Here is a 12,055-nt window from a genome sequence, read left to right as displayed (position 1 = left end):
ATTTTGAACAGTTAGTGATGAATTGCACACACACGTCACAATGGCAAAGTTAATACCTTGATTGCAGTAATTTGACCTTGAACTTCTGTAAAAGAAAGGAAATTTTATTAACTGTCGGGAAGACGGATTTATGCAGAGAGTAATTAAGGGCGCTTGTTTGTTTACAATTTAATAGAAGTAAAGTGGTAAGGTATGGCATTTGCTAACATGGAGTTCAGAGTTTCTGCGCCTTCTAGATTTACTGGATTAACACCAGCCGTTGCAGGCTCACGGAGAACCAGTCACATTTTTATCGCTCCAACAAAAGGAACGTTTACAAGAAACGGTATTTACGCAGTCGAGGAACCGATCAAAAGAGCCCCAAAGCGACCGAAAGCTAAAGACTACGAAATCATCTACAAAGCGTACCTGGAGATAAGGGAAGAAAATGGTGCTTTAAGGCACGAGGGTCAACAGTTACGAGATGAACTTCTGCAAACGAAATCGAAACTTCTTGTTCTTTCCCAGGAAAACGAAGAACTAAAGGCCCAAATTTCTCAGCTTCCGTTCCCTGAAAACTGGGGACAGGTTATCCGCGGAAAAGACGAGGAATTGAAAAGACTGAAAGAATCAATTCATAAAATGTCGTACGACCGAGCTGAAGCAATCAACAACAAGTCTGTGGCAGAACTGGCCGTCGATGAACTGAAATTGAAACTTCGCAACAAGGTTAAAGAAGTAAAAGACGCAAAGGAGTTGGAGAAAGTTCAGAGCAAAGCAAAAATTCTCAACGAGACAGAGAAGTTGCGAAACGAGAGAAACATCGCAGTCGCCAATCTCACACGTCTTGAAGTTGTTGTCGACAAGCTTCGCCAGGAAGCCGGCCACGAGAAACGAATAAGCGAAGAAAGAAAAATGGTAATTCAAGAAATACACAAGAGACTTACAAGCAAAGAAAAGCATGTTGACGATCTACGAAAACAGCTCGCTTTGTCGCGTCTTTTTAGCAAGTAGAACTAAACAGTTCATTGTGACACAAACACGTGAAATTATCATCTTGGTTCATTTTTCCGAATAATGCAGAGAGTAAATTGTGTTGTTCATGAGAGGGCAAGATAGAACTGAATGTAATTTTAACTGACAAACCCGAGACACACATTGTGTTTGCCTAGGAAACTCGAAAGGAAGTTGATGTAAATGTTAATGTATATATGTTCGTTTCACGAAGCAGCAGCAAAACGTTAAATATTTATTTTTGAATATGGAAGCTTAATGTTGTGAAAACAAGTGAGTATTTTGAATGGGAGTGTATTAGCACTGTACGTAGAGGAAAAGTAATAATTTCAAAATGACTCTATAAAATGGAAGAAAAATCTCAACTGATGGTGATGTGTGCTGCTCAAGAATGAAAAATGGATCATCATGGGCTAACTGCAATTGATCCGAAGAAAACGCAAAACTGAAGCCTGAGAAAAAATTCAGAGTTCAACGGGGCTCAACCCCGTGCCTGCTGGAGATTTGTTACTAACAACTAAGCTACGAAATCATCTGTTGGTAACGAGTTCTCCTATAAGCTCCCCGCCCCCCCCCCTCCCGATCTTTTCATCTATCTTTTCTCTCGCACTCTCAGTGGCACTCTAACATTCGTTTTAAATCATGAATCCGTTTATTAAGTGTTATTTAAGAAAAGTTGTGATCTTTGTACAAAGGCAACTCAAAACAAAGTCATTTCTGGGTTCCAATAAACGCTGAGGAGGGCGCCAATCAATTCCTTTTCATTCTGGGCCAGTTTGACGATAGTCAAATGATAAGGTTCGGTTGCCAACGATGAGAGCAACTGGCTGCGAATCAATCAGTAAGCGGAAGAGGGGATTAAGGGTAAGGCAGCGTCGTCCTCCCTACCCTCATCCCCTCCTCGCTCTCTTTCTCCCCGCTTCGCACGAACTTGGAATAGGGAGCCAGTTTACAGGCTAGTTTCCCGCCGGCTGACACGACAGTAACGTACTTTTACCTAATGGTTTCCCATGTGTTTTAATGAGTGCTTAAGACGCATGGACGAAGCCGGGAATGAGTGAGGACAACCGAAAACAGGCCAATGAGACCAGTCTACACGTAAAGAGAATCTAATAATCAACCAAATTTATCCGCCTTGTTTAGTTAATTCACATAAACATATGGGAATTTATTACAAAAAGGAAAACGCTCGGAAAATAACGGACAACACTCAACCAACTCTTAAATTTGTTAGTCAATTCCAACCATTAGCCTCATGAAGAAAGCAATTTTTTTGTGACAGCTACATGCCACATGTAATAGACTTCTATGAAATTTTGCTATTTACCATATAGATCCCATGTTGTTGTGCTTCTGTTCAGTAATAAATCACAGATGACGTAAAATTGTGGTAAAAAAAAAGAGGCACACGAGGGTTGGCCGAGTGTGTCACTGATTTGAAGTCTTCTGTGATCTATTACTGTAAAGACACGGCAACGTGGAAACTATTTTTCTATAAGATAAAGGCAAAATGTTATTTATGGTAACGTCATCTTTGCCTCTGTCCCATACAATAAATCATAAGACACAATCAAATTGCGCGCACGATTCAGCCAATCATATAAAAGATTACAATCCACACGCTTATACTTGTTTATTAAATAGAATTTTATTTTTGCCTTTTTTGTTGATATATGGTTACCCCGTTGTCATGATGGCAAGACGAACAAGTTAACAAAAGTAGCCATATTCAGAAAATTATGAAGATTTTGAACCTCTTACAATAATATAAAATTAAAATCATGTAATCATTTAGACTTTATAAGATGCCTTATATAATCTCAATCATTATTTTCCTCAGTATTATTTTATTTTATTATTTAATCTCAATTATTATTTTGCTTAGTAATACCCCTGTATCAATTAATATTTCAGAGATTAAAATGTTCTTTTAGAACCACACATCATCATATTGTTCTCATTTACTTACCAGGTTGAAACTCAAAAAGGCCTTTCACATATCTTGACCAAACTAAAATATAAATTCATTATGTTTTGGAGTTTCAACTCTAAGTCCCAATTACATTACTTTCCCCGGATTAATCTTGGACAAATTTAAAAGCGAGTCCGTCACATCTCAGAGATTCAACTACAATTTCTAATAAAGACTCCTGTTAATTTTGGAATGTTATCTTAGAAATTCCATGCACTGAAGCGCAACTTGACTGGATGTCGTCAAACTAAAACCAAAATAATCGCAACTGCCAATAGAAAAAAATTATGTGGATATTATCCGTTTACGAAAATAAAAGGATCTGTGCGGAGCTTAAAAAAAATGGAACAATGGGCTTTTAATTTCACTAACAAGTTTTTTTTTTCCACTTTTAAATTTTCATCTTCCGTGCCATCGTTCGTGTGGCCGCTTCCCAGTTGGCTCCAAATTCCAGTCGGGAGTAAAGAAGAGGAATCTTCCTTTCCTGGATCTTAACCCACTTGAGCGCTTTTGTGATGTCTTTGGAATACTTCACTCCCAAACCACCAACAGTTACCTAGAAGACAAAACGTCAAACTAAAAAACCTGCCCTTGAAAAAACAATAACTGGGCCATTAGGACTTTGCCAACAGGTCCCAGACCCTACGCTAATAATAATTTTTCAGTGATACGACTTGGTTCCCAGTGTCCAGGAAGGCTTCCCGGCGTACATAAAAAAAACACAAAAAAAAACACGAAGACACGGAGAACGAAGTTTGAGACTGCTAAGATTCAGTAAGTAAGGAGTTTTTTCCCTATCTATATCACCTAAATAGAGCCAATTAATGACTGTCCTATCACGTTACGTTGCGTTAAAGATTCTTAATTTCGCTAAAGGGACATTTGAACGCGTTCACCATTGTTGCGTCTTAAAGGACACGTATCACCTTAGGAGACTTGCCATCAAAACGCTTTGTTAATTTTTTTTCCCAGCTATACTACCAGGAGAACCTGTCCAGGAATTCTTGTTTTAGCTGCCAACGTCTTCCATTGATGAATTAACAGCTTGTTCAGGTTATTGGAGCTAATTTTAACGATTGGTTAAGCACTCTAAGTTCTGACCAAAAGACAACAGTGCCTCAAAATATTGAGACAAATTCTCACCTCAGACTCAGGTTGTCCGAATGGAAGCGTCAGTGGGAACACGACATGAAGCCTCAGTTTCATGAACGCCAACATCATGAAGGTGGCCAGAAGTCTTTTCACGCTTTCAAAAACTTTAAGACCTGCAGTGTATCGCGTGAAATGCCGTGTAAAACAATAAATCAGGGAATTACTTCTTAATTTGGCTGCATTAAAATTTGTCTTCCTCATCAAAGTCCAACGAAAGTTTTACGGAAAATTATCCATTTTCGAAATTTTCATAGCCTCTGTTTTAAAACGTAGGCAATTGCTAAGCCTTTGGAATTAAATAATTCCTCACTTTGTTTGGCTCGCCTAGCAGTCTCTGTTTCTTTTCAGACAAACGGGAGAAGCACAAGGCTCAAGGAGGGAAGAATCAAGAGCGTAGGAGAGGGGTAGGAAGTGAGAGAAACTAAATCCTGGTTAAATTTTGCCCGATCTCGAAAAAATTCGAAGCATAAATTAGAATTAATCTGTATAAAATCTACAAAAGAATCAGCAAATTCCCACATTGTTAATGTCGCCACGTTCAAGATAAGTCTCAATTTAGCAACTCGGTAGAATCTTCTGTTGTCGCTGATAAGGTTGGTAGAAATGTAATGAAATAAAGATTTCAACAAAAGATCTTGTACTGAAGGAAAGGCGTTTGACTATGTTTTACTCTTTCAATTGTGTACCCGTCTTAGATAAAACAACAGCAACAATACAGAACAGAACAGAACAGAACAGAACAGAAGCGTACCAAGAGACCTGGCACCAGCACCTGCCAGCAAATCAGTAAAGCCTTGTGTGTCTATACCAATGATAGGCAAGTCATCCACATTCCAGAAACCCTCCTGAAAAACACCAAAAAGCTCATCAAATAAAAAAAATCGACAAATTTTATTAAAAAATATAAGCTGTACTGTTTATATCATTGAAACCAAAGGACTCTTGGGCTGTACCTGAAACACACTTAAGGTCGAGGGCAAAGAATTCTCCCTTACCTGGATTCTTTACACCATAAATGGTGGTTCTAGCTTAAGAATCTTTTTTCTTACACTGACGTTTGGGAAGCTTGTTTTACCAAAGGAAGACAGAATTAACAATTATTTACGACTAAATTAGTTACGGTCATGGGACTGAGGGGAGCCATGGTATCACACGACTGTTATAACATAAGAATATTCATTATTTTGAAGTTAACAGGCTATTACCAAACCTCCTTTTTATAAGGAGTAATGGAACTGTAATTTTTACAATTACAGTTCCAAAATAATACCAATTCCTAAACAAATCTCTGGCCGATAAAGTAAATTATTTACTATGCGGTAAATTACTGGATATGATCAATGATTCGATTTGAGGAGTAAGGAGTTATCAATATATATCAGTTAAAAATAATTTATGATATAACAATCCAAACTTGCATTTGGGGAATGATATTACAATCTAGGAAATTTCAATTGCTGATTCATAGCAAAATTGCATGTCCCCACGTAGTCTCAAGCCGTTACAGTTAGTTCTAAGGAAGAGAGTTGAGGTTTAAGGTTCGGAAAACCAACTGGAATTTGCCCAGATCAGTTTGATGATGGAAATATGACGAAATCCCACCTAGATTGTGTGACTTTAACCAATGGAAAATAAGCACCCTTAATTGGATAATCGTATGCATTTTGCGATACTTACCGAATTTTGTGCAGTAAATATCCGTTCTAGCTTTTCTCGCTCATCTTGAATGATGGCTTTCCTCAGCTCTCGACATTTCATCTCATTTTCATTCATCTCTAAAGATCTCGTACAAACGATCCCGTGGTATGTTGAACCGATCGAGGGAGGGGGTTTTGACCCGACAGAAAGAAGTTTAGAGCTGCCTGCTGCTGAACAGGCCGGAGGAGGAGGAGGAGGAGGGGGAGCCCCAAATCCGGTTACTGCAGTTGTGGTTGCAGATGCTGACTGCTTAGAGGCTACTGTTACTCCCTTTAGCGTCTTGCTCACTCCAGGGAAATCTTTCATCAACGACGCTCTAGCTGGTACAACGGTTGGAGGACGAGAGCCCCCTGGGAGGAGAGTAGGGCGGTGCAAGGGTGCAAGGGAAGCAGGTGGTGGTGGTGGTGGTGCAGGAGGTGGAGGAAGAGGTTGTTGGAGATTTCCTGGGACTGGACATGTTTCCTGTTTTAACATTGGCTCTGCATTCATTGGAACTGCTCCATCTCCTTTGATAGTTGCTGGTATCTCTTGCCTCACTTCCTCTTCCATCCGACGATCTGCTCTGTTTAATGTGGAACGAGAGCTACATGGATCGGTTGCAGCTTTCAGTGGCTGGGAAAACATTTTGATCTGCTGATAATTACCAAATAATCCACCAGTTTGTGGAAAATTTAAGGGGTTTCGCTGCAACGTCTGAAATCGGGCAAACGTAGAACTACCAGATGACTGAGCTGAGTTAGACATCTCCATATTCTGCAGACTAGAACCTGGGCGTCTTCCAACAACTGGGGGCACTGCTTCCTTTTCCATGAACGTTGGTATCTCTTGAATTGCTTTCTTTTTGGATGAATCAAATAATCCATCATCTTCTCCCGACTTACCAAATAATTGGTTTCGCTGTGACTGCTGTGAAATCTTCATATTCTGTCCACCAAAACGACAAGATCTTCCAAAAGGAATACCTTCTCTTTGAACAATTCTTCCTCCAAAGGTAACAGGTGCTGTCTTCTTTAATAATGGTTCTTGTGGCTGTTGTAACTTGTCAGACAAACCGGAACCAGCTTGGCACGAAGATGCCTCAGTGGTAGGAAGAGCTGCGAGCTTTGATGTGAAAGCAAAACCAGGTGCTTCAAAGGCAGACACGCCGTCTCTTGTAATTACATTAGAAGGATAATCCTGTCTTGGGAGCAAGAATGCCGATGATGAGGACGAAGCGACTCTTTGCGTAACCAGAGAAGCATCATCGCCTCGCTCCATTTGCGGTTTGTAACTTTCTTTCTTTTCTGCCTTCTTGCTCTCATCTACTTAAGGGGATAAATCAAAGAATAAAAAAATAATTAGTAGCCAGATTAAGTTACGACTAAGAACACCTATCTTTGTGTTCGTTTAAAGCTAGGAAATCCACACAAAAAAATTATGGAATGTTCATCTGAAACCTAACAGAGTAGTTTATTCTATTTTAAGACAGACAGTCCTGAATAAAAATATGTGAACTGGCGCTCTTTTCCATCAAAAACGCTACTAAACTGACTTTTCTTTTGGTCAGGGAGCACAAACTCGTATCGAAGAAAATATGGAACAAATTCTTAGTATGAAATGTCGAGAAATGTTTGGTTTGTCAAGTGAAGTTTGAAGCAATAAATGAAAACAAAGGAGCGATAACCTTTTCAAAATTGTGACTTCTGGTAGACTCTTCGACTCGCCTTTCAAATTGTCTCTTTTTTATTTGTAAAACCCGAGGAGAATTTGATTTTTAATCAGAGATGACCTACGATTTTTTATGTACACGCATCCCAGGACTTTTTATCTTCAAAAGTTAATGTTCGATTAGAAAAACTCTCCTGCGCAAATTGTCCGACTGCAGCCAAGAAATTGATGGAATTGTACCAAACCAATTTTAGTTAAATAGTGCGCCGTAATAATTATTTATTTAGTGCAGATCAAAAAATCTTCACAACAATAAGGTTTCCTCAAGTAATGTGCCATGAAATTTGAAGTCATACCAACTCATACTGATGATTGGAGGAATGACGACCTGAATTTTTTTATAGTATAGACTTCTTCTTGATTGATAGGGGGAATGTCATTTTCACCTTTCAAATTTCACTTTTATAGCTCGAAGAACCAGTTACTGCATCAATCTTCGAAAGATCACCAGATAAAGCGGTTCCTTTTGATGAAATGCTATATATTTCCTGATAGTCACCAAGCAAAGCAAGTGGCTTTAAAAAAGTTGACAAGACGTAGTTACATCTTAACATCAGTGTGCATATTATCCTTACTATTCTCCACACATTTCCTACTGCGCTGACAAGGAGAATTTGTTAAACAATCAAGAGCTTCTTAACTGGCGATCATTTCCTTTATTCTCCAGACCTTAATGTGTGATTCAGGTGTGATATTGTAAGGAGAAATTAGATGCTTGTCACACTTAGGGGTCAAAAGGTTAACTATCATCACCCATCAAACCGACTAGTAAGAGAAAACACGTTCTACTGTACCTTCGGTCCTCGGTTTAGTTGCTGAATTCATGTCTCTCGTGATTACCCGCGGGGAGGGCACCTCTGAAGCTTCCGCTTCCTCATCGATGCCTGTAAGTTGAAAATATAATTCGTATTTTGATGTTTAATTTATGTTGTCATGGCGTGATTAGCTTCTTTGCTCCTTTTTGTCTATCCTTATCCCAGAAAACTATCATGTTGAGGTTTCCGTCAATATTCTCTATTTGATAAATCCCAAGAAATAAACAGAGGGAAAGTACATTCCACTCCCTGGCTCCCACAATGATTATGTATACTTTTCTACTGTACTAAGTTTGAACTTCGAACTACGTGTAATGGTAACACTTTACGCAGTCTACATTGTAGCAAGCAGGCACAGTTTTGCACAACGAAAATTAACCTTAACTTGTTGTCAACGGACTGTTGTTGAGTTAGGGGAGGGGTGGGTGGGCGGGCAGTTGCCCAGATACTGATATTCATACGCTAACTCTAATAAAAGAACGAAGACAAAGAAAACATCAAAATCACGAGATTAACATTAACCTCTAGAGAACGCAGCCATGCGTGGCTTTGCCCTAGCTCGCCATAATGCCTCAGGTTTTCTCTCGGCGTCACGAGTGCCGATGCTCTTCACCGGCTCAGGCTTTGATTCACTCTCTGTATCCATGTCTGTTTGGACAGAAACAGGATCATGTTAGTGGCAATTAGTTTTTTTTCTTTTTCTTTTGGAGAATGCAGAGTAACATCCATTGGAAAATCATCCTTTGTAGTTGTCCGCCCAAAATAAGAAACTCTGTTCTGTCGAACTTTGTAATAATCGTCACACTCTGTAATACCTGTCGCACTATGTATAAAAATTGTCGCACTTTGTAATAGCTGGCGACCTTTACAAAAACTTTTCGTCGCACTTCGTAACAAAAAAGCTGTCACTCTTTGTAATAATAAATTATCGCACTTGGTAAGAAAATACGCTTTTTGAAATTTTTTCCTCCAACCTCGAGCCTTTAATGGGCCGTAATAATTATTTGCATATCAAAAAATCTTCGCTACAATTAGGTTTTCTCAAGTAATGTGCCATAAAATTTGACGTCATACCAACTCATACTGATGATCGAAGGAATGACGACCTGAATTTTTTTATAGTGAAAGACTTCTTCTTGATTGATAGGGGGAATGTCATTTTCACCTTTCAAATTTCACTTTTATAGCTCGAAGAACCAGTTACTGCATCAATCTTCGAAAGATCACTAGATAAAGCGGTTCCTTTTAATGAAATGTTATACATTTCCCGAAAGTCACCAAGCCAAGCAAGTGGCTTTAAAAAAGTTGATAAGACGTAGTTACATCTTAACATCAGTGTGCATATTATCCTTACTATTCTCCACACATTTCCTACTGCGCTGACAAGGAGAATTTGTTAAACAATCAAGAGCTTCTTAATTGGCGATCATTTCCTTTATTCTCGACACCTTAATGTACGATTCAGGTGTGATATTGTAAGGAGAAATTAGATGCTTGTCACACTTAGGGGTCAAAAGGTAAACTATCATCACCCATCAAACCGACTAGTAAGAGAAAACACGTTCTACTGTACCTTCGGTCCTCGTTTTAGAGGCTGAATTCATGTCTCTCGAGATTACCCGCGGGGAGGGCACCTCTGAAGGCTTCCTCTTCCTCATCCTCATCCTCATCCTCATCCATGCCTGTAAGTTGAAAATATAATTCGTATTTTGATATTTAATTTATGTTGTCATGGTGTAGTTAGCTTCTTTGCTACTTTTTGTCTATCCTTATCCCAGAAAACTATCATGTTGAGGTTTCCATCAATATTCTCTATTTGATAAATCCCAAGAAATAAACAGAGGGAAAGTACATTCCACTCCCTGGCTCCCGCATGATTATGTATACTTTTCTACTGTACTAAGTTTGAACTTCGAACTACGTGTAATGATAACACTTTACGCAGTCTACATTGTAGCAAACAGGCACAGTTTTGCACAACGAAAATAAGCAAGCATACAAACTAGTAGAAATCAAGCTAACTCGGATCAATATCAGTATTTGGGCAACTGCCCACCTACCCCTCCCCTAAGCCAACATTAACCTTAACTTGTTGTCAACTGACTATTGTTGAGTTAGGGGAGGGGTGGGTGGGCGGGCAGTTGCCCAGATACTGATATTCATACGCTAACTCTAATAAAAGAACGAAGACAAAGACAAAGAAAACATCAAAATCACGAGATTAACATTAACCTCTATAGAACACAGCCATGCGTGACTTTGTCCTAGCTCGCCATAATGCCTCAGGTTTTCTCTCGGCGTCACGAGTGCCGATGCTCTTCACCGGCTCAGGCTTTGATTCACTCTCTGTATCCATGTCTGTTTGGACAGAAACAGGATCATGTTAGTGGCAATTAGTTTTTTTTCTTTTTCTTTTGGAGAATGCAGAGTAACATCCATTGGAAAATCATCCTTTGTAGTTGTCCGCCCAAAATAAGAAACTCTGTTCTGTCGAACTTTGTAATAATCGTCACACTCTGTAATACCTGTCGCACTATGTATAAAAATTGTCGCACTTTGTAATAGCTGGCGACCTTTACAAAAACTTTTCGTCGCACTATGTAACAAAAAAGCTGTCACTCTTTGTAATAATAAATTATCGCACTTGGTAAGAAAATACGCTTTTTGAAATTTTTTCCTCCAACCTCGAGCCTTTAATGGGCCGTAATAATTATTTGCATATCAAAAAACCTCACTACAATAAGGCTTTCTCAATTAATGTGCCATGAAATTTGACGTCATACCAACTCATACTGATGATTGGAGGAATGACGACCTGAATTTTTTATAGTGAAAGACTTCTTCTTGATTGATAAGGGGAATGTCATTTTCACCTTTCAAATTTCACTTTTATAGCTCGAAGAACCAGTTACTGCATCAATCTTCGAAAGATCACCAGATAAAGCGGTTCCTTTTAATGAAATGTTATACATTTCCCGAAAGTCACCAAGCCAAGCAAGTGGCTTTAAAAAAGTTGACAAGACGTAGTTACATCCTAACATCAGTGTGCATATTATCCTTACTATTCTCCACACATTTCCTACTGCGCTGACAAGGAGAATTTGTTAAACAATCAAGAGCTTCTTAATTGGCGATCATTTCCTTTATATTCGACACCTTAATGTACGATTCAGGTGTGATATTGTAAGGAGAAATTAGATGCTTGTCACACTTAGGGGTCCAAAGGTTAACTATCATCACCCATCAAACCGACTAGTAAGAGAAAACACGTTCTACTGTACCTTGGGTCCTCGTTTTAGAGGCTGAATTCATGTCTTTCGTGATTACCCGCGGGAAGGGCGCCTCTGAAGCTTCCTTTTCCTCATCCATGCCTGTAGGTTGAAAATATAATTCGTATTTTGATATTTAACTTATGTTGTCATGGTGTAGTTAGCTTCTTTGCTCCTTTTTGTCTATCCTTATCCCAGAAAACTATCATGTTGAGGTTTCCATAAATATTCTCTATTTGATAAATCCCAAGAAATAAACAGAGGGAAAGTACACTCCACTCCCCGGCTCCCACAATGATTATGTGTACTTTTCTTTTCCAAGACAGAATTTCTCCGTAAAATATCGATATAATATCAACCAGATAAGTGATAAGAATAAAAAAATATCAATTTGGGGATAATTAGTTTATCCAATACTAAATTCTCTGAACTAACATTATAAGAATTGT

General features: G+C 38.8%; 2 protein-coding genes across 2 annotated transcripts in view; one reads left to right on the top strand and one right to left on the bottom strand.

Annotated features, from left to right (window-relative positions):
• The first annotated feature begins 207 nt into the window (after positions 1-207).
• LOC131780561 (uncharacterized protein PF3D7_1120000-like) lies at positions 208-1,341 on the top strand. Its single transcript, XM_059097179.2, has one exon. The coding sequence runs from the start codon at positions 208-210 to the stop codon at positions 991-993; it is 786 nt and encodes a 261-aa protein (XP_058953162.2). The 3' UTR covers positions 994-1,341.
• Positions 1,342-8,859: 7,518 nt separating this feature from the next.
• LOC131780165 (protein mono-ADP-ribosyltransferase PARP4) overlaps positions 8,860-12,055 on the bottom strand; it is a 33,297-nt gene continuing 30,101 nt past the window's right edge. The window contains 4 exon segments of the mRNA XM_059096784.2: positions 8,860-8,985; positions 9,911-10,019; positions 10,570-10,695; positions 11,619-11,708. Of these exon segments, the coding sequence (XP_058952767.2) occupies positions 9,925-10,019; positions 10,570-10,695; positions 11,619-11,708 (311 nt within the window). The 3' untranslated portion in view covers positions 8,860-8,985; positions 9,911-9,924.

The sequence above is a fragment of the Pocillopora verrucosa genome, chromosome 9 (assembly GCF_036669915.1).
Source record: "Pocillopora verrucosa isolate sample1 chromosome 9, ASM3666991v2, whole genome shotgun sequence".
NCBI classification, from domain to species: domain Eukaryota; kingdom Metazoa; phylum Cnidaria; class Anthozoa; order Scleractinia; family Pocilloporidae; genus Pocillopora; species Pocillopora verrucosa.
Note: the sequence above shows the minus strand (reverse complement) of the source record. Positions and strands in the feature narration are given on the sequence as shown.